Consider the following 18892-nt stretch of genomic DNA (forward strand, 5'->3'; position numbering starts at 1 on the left):
CTGAGCAAGGGCTGGGGGTAGTGAAAGAAAACAAACAAACAAACAGTCTCCTCCCCCCCGCCCCCCATAAGCAGGCACTTGCCCTTTCAGAGAGACGAACAGTTTGCTTTGCCCAACTTCCAGCATTAGAGAGATCACGAAGGAGCCACAATATCAGAGGTGACAAGGTGTCAGCAGTGACAGCTCCCAGGGACAAAGCCACTCAAACAAGCACGTAGACCCAGGACGCCGGCTGTGTTGCGAGGGGAGAAGTCTTGTTTGTTATGAAACCACTGGCTTCCCCCGCACAACCCTGGCCTCTTGAGCCTACACAGCTGAGCTCCCAGGGGCCAGATGAAGAAGGTACATATATTTTTAAATGGTTCTTCACCTTCATTTGCAAGGGAGAAGGGACAGTGAGTATTTCATGACGTGCGAAAGTTTAGCAGGTTCTTTTTCTCCTCCTCACCAACATTTCCTCCAATGCAGCCGGACTTCTGCCTAGGAGACAGGTTAGCATCACCCTGCTGCCCTTGAGCCCTGTGGAAGGCTGATATGGAGCAAAAGGAGAGGGAAGTCGAGTCAGACTGTGAGCTTGTTGGGGCAGGAGCCATCATTTATCTGTTCAAGCAGAGCCTGGCCCAATAGAAGCTGGAGCTGGTTGAAGCTTCTAGCTGCACGTGATACATAAGTGATGAGCAAGAACATTAGAACAGAAGGCCTCTATCATTTCAGTGCATTGCCAAGGGCCAGTGCACTGTGCAATAAGCACGGCAGTGCTCCATTTTTAATTGCCATTATAGAGGGAAGGCATTTGATCAGAGAATAACCTGCCAACTCTGTTTTATTTTAACAGTAAACCATAGTGATTTCAATCACAATTTGATTCTCGCTATCTGACCTGGATGGATGGCCAAGGTATCCCAGTCCCCTATAGTTTGAACAGCAGCACCCTCTGTGGTGAGCAATCTTATCTCCAGCTACAGGGCCCGCTTCCATAGCAATGGGCACAAGACTTCCAACAGTGGCCAGTGATTTATGGTACCCATCTTGAAACACAACGGCGAGTGCTCAGAACATTGGGAAAAATCAGCCCCTTTTTAAGGTCTCTCATATTGGGCAGCCAAAAATAAAAAAAATAGAGGCTCCCAAAATCATTAGCAGCTCTGGAAAATCTTGGCCTTACACAGTGTGAGAGACTCAGTTTCTGCACCCATGAAATGGGAGGAAGAAATATTAAGTGGCCATGTGCATGGCAGTGCAGAGAGCATGTTGGTTGTGAGAAGTGAGATCTGAGAGCTAAGTATTATTTCTCTAATTGAGCTGTCTTGAAATGATTCGTGGTGATTATTATATCGGAAACACTTGTGTCAGGGAAGAGTGGTTGAGGTCAGTCTCATATTATTTCACCACTATTTCAAGGCAGTGCCTGACCCCCAAACCACCAGAGACAAGAAGGGGAACTGGAAACCATCCTCATTTATTTTAGAAGCCACAGAGCCCATTAAAATGGGAACCAGCAGTAGTCCAGCTGCCAACTTCAGCTCTGTTTGAGGCTGACATCTGCTGGTATAAAGAAAAAGCAAAACTCTCTCCAGTGCTCTCTGAAAGGTGAAGGCCATTTGTATGGAAATAGCATTAGCCTTCCACTCCCATCCCTTATTTCAGTCCTGTTCAACAGGGATCAGGTAAGGTTTTAGCTCATTCGATGGATTTCTCCTCTTCCTGACCAGAGAAACATCTGAGCAAAGAATAGAAGGAGGAGGCGGCAGCCAGAGACGACTGAATTAACTTTATTACTTTTTTTTCTAACTGCAGATTCAAGGTATACAACTGAACATTGCTATTTTTCTTATGAGACTTATAAATAAAAATACAAAAAATGTTCACTACAAAAAAATCTACTGTTAGTAGGATGTAAAAAATATTCTCTTTGCTATAGAAGGCACGAACTTCACTTAGTGACACATGGAGAGAAAAAAAACCTGCAGCAGTAAATTCTTTTTTTTTTTCTTTTTTTCTTTTCCTCTGTCAGAAACACTGAAGTTTTACAAAGAAATGCAGCTGAATCTACACAGAATGAAGGCAGATGCGGAGAGCTGCAACTAGGAGACATCACAATTTGAGATTTTTTTTTTCCTTTTTAAATTTTTAGCTAACTGCATCTGTGGCAAGAGAACGGACTCACAAGCAGTGCTGCAAAAGAAATGAACAGAACGAGAAAACAAACAGAAGATTTATACAAAAAATAGTAACCAATAATCTGAAAAAACAACAACCAAAAAAACAAAAAATTGGGCACCTTCTAAAATTAGGCTAACAGGAGGTGCTGAGGTAGACAGAACTATAACATCAATTAATTAAAAACACTAGTTTTAATACAGAGCGATCAGACTGGCACTTGTGCTGTCACGACATACAAGACAAGCAATGAAAACAAGACTTTGTTTGCTTGGTCCAGAAGGGCAGTTGGTCCTCAGTGCTATAATATACATATATATAATTATATATATATGGATAGATGTCATGGAGCTTTACCATGGCTTCTTAGCCTTAAAAGATCATGCATACATAACACTATGTGAAACAAATACTATGATGCACACCAAAAGGTTGGTACTCCGCACGGAAGGATGTCATGGGACCAGAGACTTCTCATCAGCCACATTCATTGGAATGATATTTCAAAGCTGTATGTTGGAGGTGAATTTGCTGCCTTTTTTTGTCAACCCTCTTTTCTCTCCTATGGGTTAAAGCAGTCTTGGAATGACACCCACAGAAGCAAATGTCCCAATGAGGGGGGTTGGAGGGGAGGGACAAGGGGAGAACAATGAGATGTAAGTGGAGTGAAAAATAATAAAAATGTTCTCATCTTGTCTGATGAGTTTTCACTCAACAAAAGTTCATGTCTTTAAATTTAAAACATCCCCGTGACCGGATTTTGAACTTTTTGGGTTTGGTAGGAAACAAACTTCAGTTTACACAGTGCCAGGTGGTGCAGCCAAAATGTGCCAACACCTAGGATGGTGGGGGAAGAGAGGGTCTTCCAATGGAAAATAAATTGTGCTGGAAAATTAGTTGTTTGCTCCATTGTACTATGACATCCCCCCGCCAGCAGTACCAATTTACTGCAAAAAGGTACCATATACTTGTGAGAAATCGCAGCCATTTTTTTTTCTTTTAAATGTGAAAAAACTGTTTTCAGGCACAAAGATTAAACAAGCCATTCTCCAGAGTTACATCCTGGATTGTACTAAATCAGCATCTGTTCTGCTTCCCATTCCCAACACAAAGCAGCAAAGATATGATCAATCCTATGTGTGTGTGCGCCACATGAGTGTATGCTTGAATAGATATATATGTATTTTACATATAATGCATAAAAAGGATCTTAATGCTGTGAACTGAAAGACAACACTAATTTTATTCCCAAAACACTACCAGAGACAGCCAGGTATACGTTCAAAATGGATGATGCAAACAGAGTAATGTCTGTGCATATAGGCAGCTTTAGAAGTTTTGATAGAACTGTATAAGGAAGTTACCATTCTAATTCACAAAGAGTACTATATACCGTGGTAAGCAGTGCTCAAAATGTTAACCGACTATCTAAAATGGAAATTACTGACCTGGTCAACAGAGTAAAGAAGTGATGCTGCTCTGAAGATAAAACTGCACACAATATTTCCAAGTTCCCCCCACCCGCCCCATAAGATTGTGCTCTCTAATGGAAGGGGGGGGGGGCGGAGAATGCAGATAGATTCCCCCTAAATTCCAGACCTGTTCATGTTTGCTTGAGCTCCATGTGAAGTCTGCCGCCCTGTCTACTTCTGTATGTGTTTGTGCTCTGCCCCTGACACATCTGAACTGCCTCCACATATCCTCTAACATTCAACAGCAAATAATATCTTTTAGATTGGGTGGTTGAGGAAGAATTTGCTTCTCTGCAGTTAACAGTAAATACAAATGATGGTTGCCCAGGAGTAGTGTAACTCTAGACAATAAAAAGAAATTATTGTTAAGTCACCAATACCTACAGTACTGCCTGTTCCCCACTCCACCTCGAGCCTATGTTAGCAGATGTAGGAAATCTGCATTTGACATGCACGTTTGCATACATTTCCTGCATGTGATTTTGAAGTTGCAATATTTTGATTTAGTACTATCCAAGGCTGCAACACTGGATTACAACAATACTGCATGATTTAATACACAACCGCACGCACAAAGAGCATACACACACACACGCATACGCACGCACCCACAATTCCTGTTCACATTACAAAAGGAAGGGCAAGGTCCTGTGGAAACTGACACAGGGACTAACAAACATTACAAAAATATTACACTTTGTAAATATCAGTTCAACCCTTTCAGCTTGGTGAATGAGGGACGGGGTGGATGTGAAGAATGGGTTCATTTGGTGGAATACCTTAAACATTTTTGACATCAGTTTTAGTTTTGAGACAGAGATTATCTCATGGCCATAGCTGGCTAACGCAAAATTGATGCGTTAGTGCAGATTTATTTATCCAAGTTCTGCCCTAAGTGATTTTATACTCACATTTTTCACATTATAAACAAGACTCTACTGTTCTATTCACATATTCAAGTTTAACTCTTTCCTTTTCAAAGCACTAAATCTTCACTAAACGGTAAGTTACCCTGCTCCACTGTCACATGAAGTTATTTTCCCCAGTTTTAAGGCCTTCAAATTTTTCCCGACAGTTGAGACAAGGTTGGGGGTAGGGTGGGCACAGCAGTATAACACCCCTCGTTTTTTTCCCTTTACTTCCATCTACAAAACACTTCCCTAACTTTTTTTTGTTTAATATAAATGCAGCTAAGTTACAAAATAATATACAATTGCAAGTAAAGCATGAGATGAAAATTGAAATGACATCACAAAGCGAACACAAATATTGCAAAATGTGCTTTCATAACTGCAAAATAAAAACAAAACCCAAACATAAGAGGTAGCTTTCAGAATCAACGACCCCAGCTCTGCCAAGGCAGGCCGTTAAAAAATACCAATTTTGGTAATGATAATGCACAAAAACCACCGTAAAATTACTTTTGCGGCTGTTGTGGCACTTTTGCACTCTCACCGAGCATGCGATTCTTACACTGCATGTCACCGATCTGCGGCATGGCCTTTTAAACAACCTATCCGTTTAAAAAATAAAAACCTCCAACCCAACAATAAAAGCTCATGAGGTTACAAAAAACCGAGGTAATTTCAAGTAAAATGTGCTAAACAGAAATATTCAAAATTAAACAAAAACAACCAAAAACCCCCCAAAGCCAAACACAAAGAAAAGCCGTCTTTTACCATTCACTCCTTCATAGCTTCTTGGACAGAGGGCTGAGCAAAAAAATGAACTGGTATGTTCCTGTTTTGAAACATGGAAAACAAAACCAAAAACAAACGCATTTCCCCATACAGAGCAAAGCTCTTGCAACCAGACCGGATGGTTTCTAAAGGACTCTTACTTTAAAAAAGAAGAGCACTGTTGAATTGCAAGGCGTGGCATAAGTGGAGACACGAAAGTGAGCTACTGAGCAGCATGATACAAACAAAATCCATCACCTGAACTTGTGAATTACTCCCCTCTCCTCAAATTTCTGACAAATTTAGTCAAACTGACAGGTTAGCATTTAACCAGCCTGAGTCACTGTGATGCATTGCAAGCCATGGGGATATATTGCATGTGTTTCCAGGAGAAGGGAATATGAGCTCACCCATCATTCCTTCAGACCCTGGCAATACCCAGGCACCAGGGGGCAGTTTAAGAGCATCTTGATTTGATTCCCAGCATGTGATTCCCTCATCTGAAGACACACGTGTCCAACCGCTGGGATTTGACAAACTGGCTGGAAGTTTTTGCCCTTTCAATCTGGTTCTAATTCCCTCCCCTCAAAAAAAAAAAATGCATAGAAAGGTCTTTGGTCAGGAGAGAGGGTTGTAGCCTAGAGGCAATTTTTGTGCCAAGTTCTAAGCTCTTGAAGAGACTGGCTTTGGCCCAAAATATCCAAGTAGCTTTTATTATAGCGGGACAACCACCAGCACCAACCGACTCGGCCATAAGAGTAGTGACATTGATCAAAACATCCAGGGCAACTTTCTGTGCATGAATGAGAGGATCAGCAGCTGTCAGTTTCTGATCATTCCAAGTGGTACATAAGAATTTTGCTAATTCAGGAGTGTGATTGAGGGGGGCACTCTGAAGGCACCCTCCATACTAGGTTGAGAAGTCACCCTACCTGTCCTATGCAGCAGGATAATTATTATCCTAGTGTAACTCACCAGCATGCTCCTGACACCATGCACTAACAGGCATGCAAGCAACCTGAAGCTCACTTAGTTTCCATCATCAAATTTATTTTAATAGTTTCCTTTAAATTGAATTTTTATTCAAATTCTTTTTCTCCAAAACAGTTTTTTGTTTTCAGATTTTATTAATAAACTGAAAACGTTTTCAGGAAACTATCTGCCATCTGAAATACAGCAGCCCAGGGACAGAGGGGACAAAAAAATAAAAACTGTAGCGAAGTTCAGGTTTATTTTACTTATGCCCAAGCGGGTGCAACATGGGCCAGGGGGACAGCCTTCCCTTGGCTGGATCTGAGCAGAGACCCAGCAACAGCCACCCATGCTCCAGATAGCAGCTCAGGGTGGCCCTGAGGCCAGGGACTTGCCACCCACCCAGGAGATAATGGGTGGGGCGCCCAATGGGGGAGCCCCGGCCAGAGTCCTGGTGCTGATGGCTGGGAGGGGAGGCCCTGGCATTTCCCGAGCTGGGGGGGCTGCAGTCTTGATGCCAGGACTTTTCATGGGGAATGGGGACACTGGAAGCCCACGGGGCTGCATGGTACCTCCCCCCCCCGATACTGCCTGGGATGCACCCTGCCCTGGCACTGGGTGCCCAGGCGTGGCAGATCCTACTGCTTCCTCCCCTGGCTACAGCCCCACAAACTTGCCTGCTGCTGGCTAGGCTCTCAGAGCCACACACCAAGCTGAGCCGTGCTGTGCCCATGGGCACCTACAGGTCACCATCTTCTCCATCTGGGACCAGTGCCCTGCTCTGCCCTGCCCTCCCTGACCCCCTTCCTGAGGAAAATTCCAGTTGTGCTCTTACGCTAAGCTGTGCCAGACTGACTAGTGATTCCGGCTGCAGGCACCAGTGAGGGTGATCAGCATGTTCTAAAATTCAAGGCGTCTCAAGTCTGGCAGGCAAAAAAACAAGGCTCCCAAAAATCACTCGTGACTTGGGGAAATCTTGACTGCAACGTGACCCACTGCATCATTCGCACGGCTAACAAACTTCCAGAGGGTCCAGCCCGTCATGCTGCGCATCATCTGCCCTGGGATTTCTGGGGACCCCAAAAACAGGGACGTTCAATCTAATTTGGGGGGAAATCCTCTGAGGGGGATTTTAACGATAGGCATTACACTGCCCCCTACTGGTGAGGTTGCACAAGAAGCAGCTGAATAAAGCTGGGTGACTGAGGGCATGTCTACGCTACAGCTGCTACAGCAACAGAAGACGTTTTCCCTGTTGCCGTAGTTAATCCATCTCTCCGACAGGCGGGTCGACGGAAGAATTCTGTCAACCTAGCCACATCCCCACCAGGGGCTAGGTCACTCTAACTACAGCGTTCAGGGTGCAAAATTTTTCACAGCCCTAAGCAATGTAGCTAGGCTACCCTCATTTTTAAATGTAGACGCGGCCTGAGTCAATTAAACCAATGTGGCAAAAATGGGATGAAAAATTCAAACCGGGAAAGGAAAACCTCCCAAAAATCCCAGACCCCAAAGTGTGCGCTGGACTGCCCCATTTCCCCCTCCCCCCCAGTGACATTTCACCTGCTCTTTCCAAAGCCCTTGGCGTGTGTAGTCACAAAACATGAGCAGATATTTGGCTATGGCTCGATACTGATGCATTTTCTCATCGACTGCACAGAGAACCAAAAAATGAATTATTCCCCCTCCCCCATACAAACACCTCACGAGCCAGAAACAAAAACGGAGAATTCCTTTAGTAAACAACAACAGAATAAAAGGCCATGGATGATGCATTTTTTTGCCCAGTCCTTCATGACTTAAATCTTCCCCCTCCATGTCCCTTAAACATAGCAAAGGTAGAGATAGGTCTTCTCTATCCTCCAGTCAGTGGGGATCTCCTCTGGTTTGTGGCCCTTCATGTGTTTCTGCATGGCAGACAGGCTGGGGCAGTACTCCAGGCAGATAGTGCACTGGTAGGGGGAAGCGCCATTGTGGGTCCTGAGATGTTTGATCATGGCAGAGTAATCTCGGGACCTCTGGTGACACAGCTTGCATTCAAAAGGCTTTTCACCTGCAGGGGCAACAGGGGGAGAGACACAAAAGAAGGGTGAGGCGGCGACCACACTGACTTGTCTGTGGTACTTATGCAGCTGCCCATCTCTGAAGTATCTGGGCACCTCGCTGTCTTCAAGGTGTTTATTCTCACCGTGCCCCTGTGAGGTGGCGCCCCATTGTGCAGCCAGAGAGCTGAAGCACAAAGAGGTTAAATAACTTGCCCCAAATCACATAGGGAGTCTGTTGTAAAGCAGAGAATCAACCTGGGTCTCCCACATTTCAGGCCAGTGCCCTAAATGCTGGGCCATCCTTCCGCATTATGGCTTTGGGATGTGGGGAGGGAAGGAAAGGTAAGGTGATTTTCAGGCATAACAGGGCATTCAACATTGTGTTGCCTAGAGGACAGGACACTGGATTCGATCCTCAAGAGAGCAGGGTTCTAGTCCCAGCTCTTCCACTGGCTTGCTGCGTGACTTTCCCTTATCCATGCCTCAGTTCCCCCTTCTGTGTAGTGGGGATAATGATGCTCATCTCCTTTGTGAAGCACTTTGAGATCTATGGGTGAAACATTCTATATAACCTCTAGTTGTTCTGTATTGTGTAGCGGTCTCCACGGAATGTTTTTCAACCAACCCGAGTGTGGTGGGCATTGTGACCCAGCGCACGATGAACTGGGGGAACCCATTGCCCCAAGGTATCGTGGTTAGCAGGATCAAAAAAAGATTGGGCCTCTGCATGAAAAAATTTGAGAAAGGTTAAAAAAAAAAAAGACAGCGAAACCCCCTTGGCTTCAGGGCATGAGCCAACTCGGACTCATAGGGGTCAGGCGGACACTTCCCCCAAGGGTGAGTTATCCACCACTGCAGTCTTTCTTGCACCTTCCTCTCAAGTCGCTGGATCCAGACATTGCTGGGGACAGGCTGCTGGCTAGATGGACCCGGGTCTGATCGAGTCTGGTAACTGCTATGTTCCCCCATGGTACCCAGAAGCTAGGTCCCTGAAGGGAAGCTGAGCTCTGCTCCAGCTCAGTTGCCCATATTTTAGGGTTATTGAATCTCAGCAGAAGCCCGTGAATCATTTTGATAACATATGATGCTGGAGCTGAGATGTCAGGGACTCGTTTCAATGCAGTAATTAACTGCCTGGCCTTTCTGATATTGATACTTGCTCTGTGCACAGACACAGCGAATAATGAAGTAATGAACAGCAAAAGTGATCTAAATATTGATCCACTATTTACAATAGTTACATGCTGACGCATTCAGTGATTCATTATCCCCAGCAACAAGCCTGGATTCCTAGGGAACTGCAGCAGCCTTTCTAGAACAAGTGCCCATGATTCAGACAGCTTTGGATGTGGGAAATAAGTATTTAAAGGATGAATATGACCATAATGCTGGATGAAAACACATAAGGGAGAAGAAAACTCTCTAGTGCTTCCTAGACTTGCAGCTGCCCCGAAACAACAGGGTAGCAATGAGTTACACAGGGAACCTGGACCCTGGGGTTAGGTGTGACATGCACCAAAGAATGGCTGGGTACTTTGGCTTCCACTTGAGCTATCATTAGACCTAGTAATAGGGATCTCGTTTTAGCTACTCCTAGCACCTATCACTGCCCTATGTCAGCACAGGGCAGGAGAGCCACGTCCTCGTGCAGGAATGGAAGTGAGGATGGCTCTGCTGAAGATTGGGGTCTCTTCCAGTTGCATCTCCCTGCATCTTCCAGTGGCTAGAGAGCCCCTTCAACTCTTTCTGAGCCTGCCATGTAGAAGGCAGATGGTAGGTGGGGATGCACCATTTGACCAGCTCCTGCGTATAGTAAAAGCAGGAAAAGGGAGCAGCACTGCTTAGCTCTCTTTATTCTCTCTCCAGAGAGGGATGAGGGTAATTGTTACTAACCAGCCCTAATCATTTCAGTATGACAAGGAGTCTGGCCTATTCCTTCCCAGCCTGCCTATGACACCCACAGGCGCCTTGCACAGCTTTCGTTGTGCTGGCAAAGGGGAAGGATTAATTTTGAAAAGGGGCTGGTGGCTCAGGGCGCAGGGGGCTGGAGATGGGAGAGGTAGCCATGAAGTAAAAGTAAAGGGGAAAGTCTCAAGTGTATTTTCATTTGTCCCAATTTTATACTGCTCTCTCGCCCCTCAGCTGTCAAATGCCCAGGCAAGATGTAGTTCTTTCCACAGCACCTTTCATCTCAAAGGATCCTGAATTGATACCTAAATTAGACCAGGCATCACATCATCCTGTCCTGGGCTGGGGCCCAGCAGCTGTTTAACAGCGCACACGGCAGGGCAGGGAGTGAAGATACCGTGTTCGACAGAAACTGCAGGAGGAGCTTGGGGAAACAGTGCAATTACCAGCATAGAACTTGCTGAGGACACAGGAATTAATGCCCTGATTCTTGTGCAGAACACCACGGTTAAATAATTAGTTTGAAAGCTGGGTGCTTTCAGCAGTGTGACATCCCATCCCACCACTTGTGGGCAGCAGTTCGATATCGGCTCAAGGGAAGAATGGTCCCTCACGAACCCCTCACTTTTCAGAGTAGCAGCCGTGTTAGTCTGTATTCACAAAAAAGAAAAGGAGTACTTGTGGCACCTTAGAGACTAACAAATTTATTTGATCATAAGTTTTCGTGAGCTACAGCTCACTTCATCGGATGCATCACAAGTACTCCTTTTCTTTTTTGCGAATCCCTCACTGTGACCCCTAGCTGTTCCATGGAGGACTCCCATCCAAGCGCTGAACCTGCCCAGCCCTGTTTAGCTTGTGAGGTCTAAGGGGATCACAGACCACAGCACTGCAGCTGCAGGAGCAGCTCACTCACGTGCTGCTAAGGCAGCTGCAGACGTGCGGCAGCGGGACGGTACCTGTGTGCACCCTGTAGTGGGTCTCCAGCTGGTGCTTGAGACTGAATTTCTTGCCGCAGCCGTTGCACTCATACGGTTTCTCTCCAGTGTGGATGCGCTTGTGGCCTTTCAACGTGCTCTCATCCCGGAAGCAGCTGCCACAGAATTCACACTCGTAGGGGTGGTCACCTGGAAATGACACAAGCACGCGGTTAGAGACAGTGGAGAACACCGTACAGCATTATACAGACCCCGTAGCCTGCACCAGCACAACTCTCTCTGTAGCGCCCCCACCTCTTGAAAAGCCATCTGTGAGGTCTTAATTCCCCCACCACCACCACCAAAGAAGGTCAAGGGGAAGGAATAGAAAGTGGTCACTTCACACACCCATGACATGCAGCTGGCTCTGGGGTGGAACACAACAGATGCCTAGTAAGGAAGAGCAATGCTGCACAGCATCTTTGGACTAGAAGTGAAGAAGAATCTTCCATCCAGCTGGAAATGCAGGGGGAGTAAGCATCCAAGCTGCAATTTATCCGGAGCAGTGGGTTACACACATTCCTTTCTTAGCTCAACTCCCAGAAGGGATGGAGATACTCAGGATAAGACGCCACCTAATGAAACTTCAGCGCCACCTCTTGCTGTACATTATTATTATTTGGCATTAATTTAGACCATCTTTCTGTTCTGTTTGTCTAGCGCCTAGCTCCTGAGGTCCTGTTCCATGATGATGGCTCCTAAACCCTACAATAATACAAATAATAATACCACCAACATCCAAAGGTCCCAGTTGGGATCAGGGGCTCATGGTACTGGGCGCTGCACAAACACAGCAGGGAGAGACAGTTCTTGCCAAGGCGGGAGGAGGGGAGTAATGATAAGATCTGGCTGTTACTTAGGCTAACAATGGGCAGGATATGAAGACTCCTACTTGTTTGTAATGATTGACTAATTATTTACTGCTCCTGCTCTGGTTGGCTGATTCTTTGCAGGTACTGTGCATTTAGGGGGAAGAAGAGGACTGGGTCGTATGGACCAGTTCAGAGAGCAGACCAAAGGGCTGTCCAGTACAGCAGTCTTCCTCTAATCAAACCATGCCATAACTCCTCCCCTCCTGTCCCCATGTCTGTTCCTCTCATTCCCCCACCCCAGAAATGGCCTGTCAAACAGGAATGACAGCCATCCCTCCTGCAGTTCAGCAGGGTGGGGAAGGACCCGCTGCCCTGCTGCACACAGGAGACCCTCGACCTCGCTGATTGGGTTGAGGAAGTGCTAACAAGGCAATCTGCTTCACCATCTCAGCGCAGCAGGGGGGAAAAGCTTTGCAGAGCGAGCTGCTTCTGACTGGCTCCAGGGAACAGTGCCATGGCAGAGAAAGTAAAGGCTCTCCATCACAGACAAGCCTGCAAAGAGGTTACAAGTCTGCCCCTGCTTCCTCAGGCATTGTGCCCCATCAACAGAGAGGGGAAGCAAATTGTGGAGACCCCCCCACCCCCACAAACCTCAACAAGCCTCATTGAGGCATGAGAATTCCAGCAAGGGAGAGCTGTGACTGAAGGCCCACTGCTCCCCTGCAAGGAGGGCTTTGTGGGCTCATTTGTCTGCCAAAGAGAGGATCACACACATACCTATATCGGGGAGCAATCACAAGCCATTTCCCTCTTGCTCTCCAGAAAAATGCGATGCCACCCAGGGCCAAAAACTTTGGGAGCTGGAGAGGTGTTTAAATATTCCAGATTGGGTGGCTGATAAATGTACTTCAGTTTAGCACCAAACTCAGAATTATTTGAATGAAAGGTGAGGGCTCAGCTACTTATTTATTACAGAAGTGAAGGCAAGGACAATAAAGATAGATTGATTGCCCAAGACTTTGTTCATGAATATTTAAATATCACTGATTTGTCTTGTCACTGTAATTACAATTTCTCTGTGCTGCATATCCTACAACCACAGTTTATGGTAAAGAATGGCCAACTGTATTTCACTTGTCCTACTGCAGATGTGCAGAGCTGCCAAGCGTGTAATGTTCCTCGCATTTCATACATTTTCTTCAGCTGCTGAAGGCTTAAGTCATCCACAATGACCTACGTTTTTTCATTATCCCCATGTCAAACTGCACTCGTGCTTGGGCATAAATTGTCCTTCTAGTTATATACTCAGATGCCTGTGCTTTCACTTCCTCTTTAAAATGATATTTCACTCTCTTTTCTCTTTAGACCCTCCAACAAAATCTGCCCCTCCCAAATGAAGACCTTCCTCACATAAATTCTGATTTTACATTAGTGTTTCCAAATCTTTCAGGCAGCACTAAATGGTTTTTTAAAGCATTGTGTATAATAACTCTGATATTTCACATTATTTTCTGATTGCAAGAGACTAGCAGAGAGCTCACAAGGTTTAAATGCACTTGATCCTTAAAAACCACTTCGTGTACACATCTCACGAGAGGGGTCTGAGGTGTGGATGGCACTTTCCCATGTAACAAGAAAAGAGGGAGAGGGTTTCCCTCTTTGGATTCTTTTTAAATATTCATTTGTACACAAAAGCTGAGCCCAATCTGGTATAAATAGGGGTAGCTCCACTGAAGTCAAGCTGCATTTATTCTTTGTTCTATGTTGGGCCAGAGCGCTCACTGGTGTCAATGAACCTGGTTCTATCAAAGTCAGTCCATCAACTGAAGATCTGACAATTCCTGAATTTCTAACACAGAATCAATATGTTTAACTATGATCACAAATCGCTAGATGTGCTGGCACTATGGTGATGGATTCCATATATGAATTTATCTAGTAATATAGATTCTTTTTGAAGCGGGGCAGCAAATGGTGACACAATGGTGAATTTTGAGGTTAAAAAAATCCATTTATAAAGATGGAGCTCAGCTCTGAAAACATGTGGCCAGAACCTGAGTTGGTGGAAAACAGGCATAATTTGCAGATTTACACCAGCTGCGCATCTGACCCTGTGACAGAAGTGGGAAGCATGGGGAGTATTTAAATTTCAGAATGATTGTTTCAGTATTCCATTCAGCGCCTTGCTCAAAAATAAAAGATACTGGAGTGCTGGCTAGGCCCCTGTTTGTGGACTTGCAGAATTTGCATTTGTTAAATTAATTTTTTTAGAAAAATGTGTGAATGGAAATCAGGTGAATAATTCACATTAAGACCCAGCCACTGGTCTGAGTGGAGTTTTTTTCTTTTTCTCCCCCCCCCCCCCCCGCTGTTTCTTTAGAGCGCCCTGGTACTTTAAATGAAGTGTTAAACTTAGGAGCTAGTTTGACAGGATCTTAGTGAATTTCATTATCAACCTGATCACATGTTAAAGAGTTTAAATATGGAATCTTGAGAGTCAGACCAAATAAAAGGAAAAGGGAAATGTGCAGCACCTGGCCTGTAATCCTGACACAGGGAGCTGAGCAGACCCACAGCCTTGCAGCATGCACAGAACTGGCAACAGAACTCAAAAAATCCAATTTGTGGCATGTTGATTAACTTTGTAGGGCCCCTTAATGAGCTTGACATTAAGTGCAGGACAAACGGGACTAATTAGAGCCCCCTCTGGCCAGCCTTCTGCACCTGTGACCCTGGTTTTATATTGTACCTGGTGTATTTGTTAGTCTACTGAACAACCAATCGCAGGGCCATAAAATGCCTTTTCTACACAGCTGAGAGTTTATTATATGATCAGCCGTGTAAATCAGGGATCCATCAATGCCAAGGACTCTGCTGGCCTGCATTACCAAACACAGCTGCTGATACTAAACATGCAGCATTGGTGGCAAACGGGCTAGGAACAACGGAATATTAATGAGCCAAGGCATGTGTGTGTATGTGTGTACATACACACACGAGAGACAGCGAGAACACACACATACACATAAGAGTGTGCACCAGGCTTATGGAAATCCAAGCATTAAATAATTACATTTTTTGCTCATCTTTAAATAAGAGGCCTGATTTAAAGACAAAAAACTTCCAGGCCAGACACTCAGCTGGTGAAATTGGCATTGTGCTGTTGAAATTGATGGAATTAAGCTGATCAGCACCAGCTAAGGATCTTGCCTTCACCTTTTCCATCTGGAGTGAAGAAGGGAGGTTGTAGGGACGTTTCTAAAAGGGAAAGAAGTTAGAGTTCTTGGTGTTCACAAAAGATGAGGAAAAGGAAGGAAAATGGCAAAAGACACCAATGCCAAAAGACATTGACATAATTCACACTGTATCTGGAAAATATTGTAAAAAGAGTTACTAGTAAGAGATGTAACAGAAGCTAGAGGCAAAAGGCCTCCTGCATTATTACACAAGCATTAAACACCAAGGTTGCAACCCATTGTTCTAGGTGCTGTATATATGCATTGTAAGAGTCCCTGTGCCAAAGAACTGACATTCTAAGTACCTTAGACAAAGGGTAGGAGAGTCAGCGTGTTAATTATCTCCATTTTAGAGGTAGGGAACTGAGGCACCGGATATTAGGTCACTTGCATATGATCACACGGGGAGTCTACGGAGGAACTGGTAACAGAAAGCAGATCTCCTGAGTCCCAATCCAAAGTGTTAACCAAAAAATCCACCATTTCTCCTCCATTATCTATCCCTATTCTCCCATCTCAATACAGGATTATTCACTGAAAAAGTATGTCTCCCTGAATGGAACACCTCAGAGATGCTGCTAGATACAGTAAGAGTTGTGTCTATTTGGTTTTGTTTAATTTAAGAGTGGAAACCCCGCATTCCTATTATTCACTATGGCACAGCCGTCTCTGTATCTCATGGAGGTTCCAAACCACTGCATGGATTTTCCCCAGCACTCAGTGTTTTGGGTGCTAGAGGTAAAGTGCACTAAGACTGGAGTGCTGTTGCTGGATCCTTTTTAACCTTTAAAAAGATGTCTGAACACACTCATAGTTAGAAAAAGTGGCCACATTTTACATGAGAAGTGCAATTTAAGCAAAGAAGAGGTTAATACATGATTAATAGATGTTTTAATCAATGGATAATCAATTAACCTCAACTGCTAGAAGAGGGCTTTATCCTCCTTGATTGAACTAACCTTGTTATCCCTAGCCTGATTCTTGCTTGCATATTTATACCTGCCTCTGGAAATTTCCAATACATGCATCCGACGAAGTGGGTATTCACCCACGAAAGCTTATGCTCCAATATGTCCGTAAGTCTATAAGCTGCCACAGGACTCTTTGCCGCTATTACAGATCCAGACTAACACGGCTACCCTTCTGACAATTATAGATAGTGAGAGTCCAACAAGTCAGCGGATTGCTTGCTATACCCACATCTTATAACCATCTAAACACTTTCTACTAATACGCTTATAACCATATATAGGCTACACCAATGTCTAACATGCTTATATCATCTATTAACCATTGTTTATTAATCCTTTATAAATGTACTCAATTTAAATGTGACCAAAAACCTTATGCCAAGCTTTCCTACTGGTAAAAGAGATCATCTTCAGGGAGGCTTTACAGCTAATATCTTCTTCCCAAAGGGTACATCCCTGGGCACAATAAAATCAGGAAGAACCAAATGAGATTTCCTTGCATCCTTAATTTGTCCTAAACAAAAGCCAAAAGGTCACCAAGGAGACTCTACAAGGGGGGGGGGGAAAGGTCCCAGAGCCCAAGCTCCAGCCAGAGCCCAAACACATACACTGCGATTTTATAGCCCCACAGCCCAAGCCCAAGTCAGCGGACACAGGCCAGCCACGGTGTTTTATTGCAGTGCAGGCAAACCCAAAGTATCGATGGTGTAGCAGGGAGCGTTGCTGGCTCTCAGCATTTCTCCTCCTCCTCGGGCCCATAATGGTGTTGACTTTGCTATGAGCAAGGCTTGGAATTTTGCAGGTGCCAACAGATTTCAGGCTGACTGTGGTCCTGGATTCTGCTAGACTTGCCACAGGGAGAGCTCTTTACTTCCACCTGGTGGAAGGAGGGTCATGACAAGGATTTGGGGCACAGGTAGTTCTTGTTTTTCTCAGATTCACATCATCAAGTCTGAGGGGCCAACTCAGGGTTTGGCCGGGCTCATCTGTGTGTCTGGGAATCAGCTATGAGCAAAGCTAAGGTGGAGAATTTGGATAGGATATTGTCCACGTGGATATCTGAGTCTCCCCAAGGCAATGGGTCTCATGAACTTTATCCCCATCTCAGGTAGACTCTGTCTGCTGCTCTGGGAAGCTCTGGTGCCAGGAGGGTTACACATTAGCAGGACACCCAAGTTAATGGACCCAGATTAAATGAACAGGCTCAAAGGACTGTGATTTGCGCAAGCTTTTCCCGAATGAGAGTCCAAAGGGAAAAGAATAGCTACTCCACCTCCAGGTCAGCCTCTCTGGGCTCTGGGAAATGGTATATTCTGAGGCGAGCCCACATCACACCATGCACCAGCAGCATCCGTCTGCCAGGATTCAGTGTCACAACCTAGGCCCTACGATGGACTCGCTTGAGTCATGAGGCAGAGGTCCTGAGACGTGCCTGCAAGGTAGCTGCCTGCACTGCACTGCACTGGAATGGACATAGCTGCTGAGAGACTCTTTCCTGGGCACTGACTGGCATTTCCTCTGTCCATTTCTTCCTGTCATGATCCTATCAGGGGGGTGACAATTAAAATAGGTGGAAACAGAAACCTCCCTGTTTGTGGGCAGCCTGATTGTGAGTGGCATATCATGCACCACTCCCACCAACCTGCTCTCTCTTGCTAGGGCTCCAAACCCCACAGCCAACTTGCTTGTTGGAAGGGAAACATGAGTCCTTCAGGAAAATATCCTGAGCTGGGGACCATCATGCAATTACCCTGGTTAAATTCATCCCAAGAGGGGCTGAGTAGCCACATTTCCCACTGATCTCAAGGGAGTGGTCGGTGCTCAGCACCTCTCAGGATTTGTCCCTGAATTTGCACACCCAGATTTCTTATTTTCTGATTTCTGAACATACTTTGCTGACCTTCCCCAACTCTAAAACTTAGTTAAGCAGAAGGCGTGTGTCTGGAGCATCCTGAGATGCACTGAGTGCTCTCCACTCCCACTGGCAACAGGACCAGGACTCTGCCCTTTCCCACTGTGAAAACACACCCAGCACATTAAGGAGACAATCCTCTCTCTCAACAGTGCCTGAATGAAAACACTGAACCACAATTCCCACTGGGCTGAGGCTGGTCACCCAGGGGAGAGGTGTGTGATATCCCACTAAAACTCACCTCCTCCTGGCACCAGGAGATTTTGTTTTCCAGCTGAGAGAGAAACATCCCCTGGCTAACACAACAAATGCATCTGACCCTAGATCAATAGCGAGGAGGGAAAGGGAAATCTAGATGCCAAACTCACCTGCCATCACACCCAGAAATGAAACTGCAAACAGATCAAGCAAGGAAGAAAATTGTTTTACCTGGAAAATGATGTGAAGAAAACATTTTCCCCCACCCATTTGGGAACAATTTCCCAATTCCCAGACAAAGTAATTTCAATCCCTATGATTCATAACAAGCCTGCAAATTACACACCAGTCACTATACCATATAGAGCGGTACAGTCCAGCTAATTACTGAACTCATCCATAAGTCACTGTTCTCCTGTGATTCAGGACATGGTATTTTTACACATTCATGGGGTGGGTGAGGTTTAGTACTTTGATCCTCACTGGGGCACAAATGAAAGGAAAGATCATAGCTTAGAGAAGACCCTCTTCCCTTTTACATGATGTAGTT

The 18892-nt window shown here is 45.2% G+C and overlaps 2 protein-coding genes across 7 annotated transcripts in view; both read right to left on the minus strand.

Annotated features, from left to right (window-relative positions):
- The window catches only part of USP28 (ubiquitin specific peptidase 28), a 125761-nt gene extending 120353 nt beyond the window's left edge, over positions 1–5408 (minus strand). For all 3 annotated transcript variants that reach the window (XM_043501067.1, XM_043501066.1, XM_043501064.1), the window contains exon 1: positions 5312–5408. The gene's annotated coding sequence lies outside the window, so the exon portion shown is untranslated. The remainder of the gene's footprint in view (positions 1–5311) is intronic.
- ZBTB16 (zinc finger and BTB domain containing 16) overlaps positions 1753–18892 on the minus strand; it is a 185647-nt gene continuing 168507 nt past the window's right edge. For all 4 annotated transcript variants that reach the window (XM_038380589.2, XM_038380587.2, XM_038380588.2 and 1 more), the window contains exons 6-7: positions 11196–11363; positions 1753–8336 (exon numbers count right to left, since the gene is read on the minus strand). In XM_038380589.2, the coding sequence (XP_038236517.1) occupies positions 8107–8336; positions 11196–11363 (398 nt within the window). In that variant the 3' untranslated portion in view covers positions 1753–8106. The remainder of the gene's footprint in view (positions 8337–11195; positions 11364–18892) is intronic.

The sequence above is a fragment of the Dermochelys coriacea genome, chromosome 22 (genome assembly GCF_009764565.3).
Source record: "Dermochelys coriacea isolate rDerCor1 chromosome 22, rDerCor1.pri.v4, whole genome shotgun sequence".
Lineage (NCBI taxonomy): Eukaryota > Metazoa > Chordata > Testudines > Dermochelyidae > Dermochelys > Dermochelys coriacea.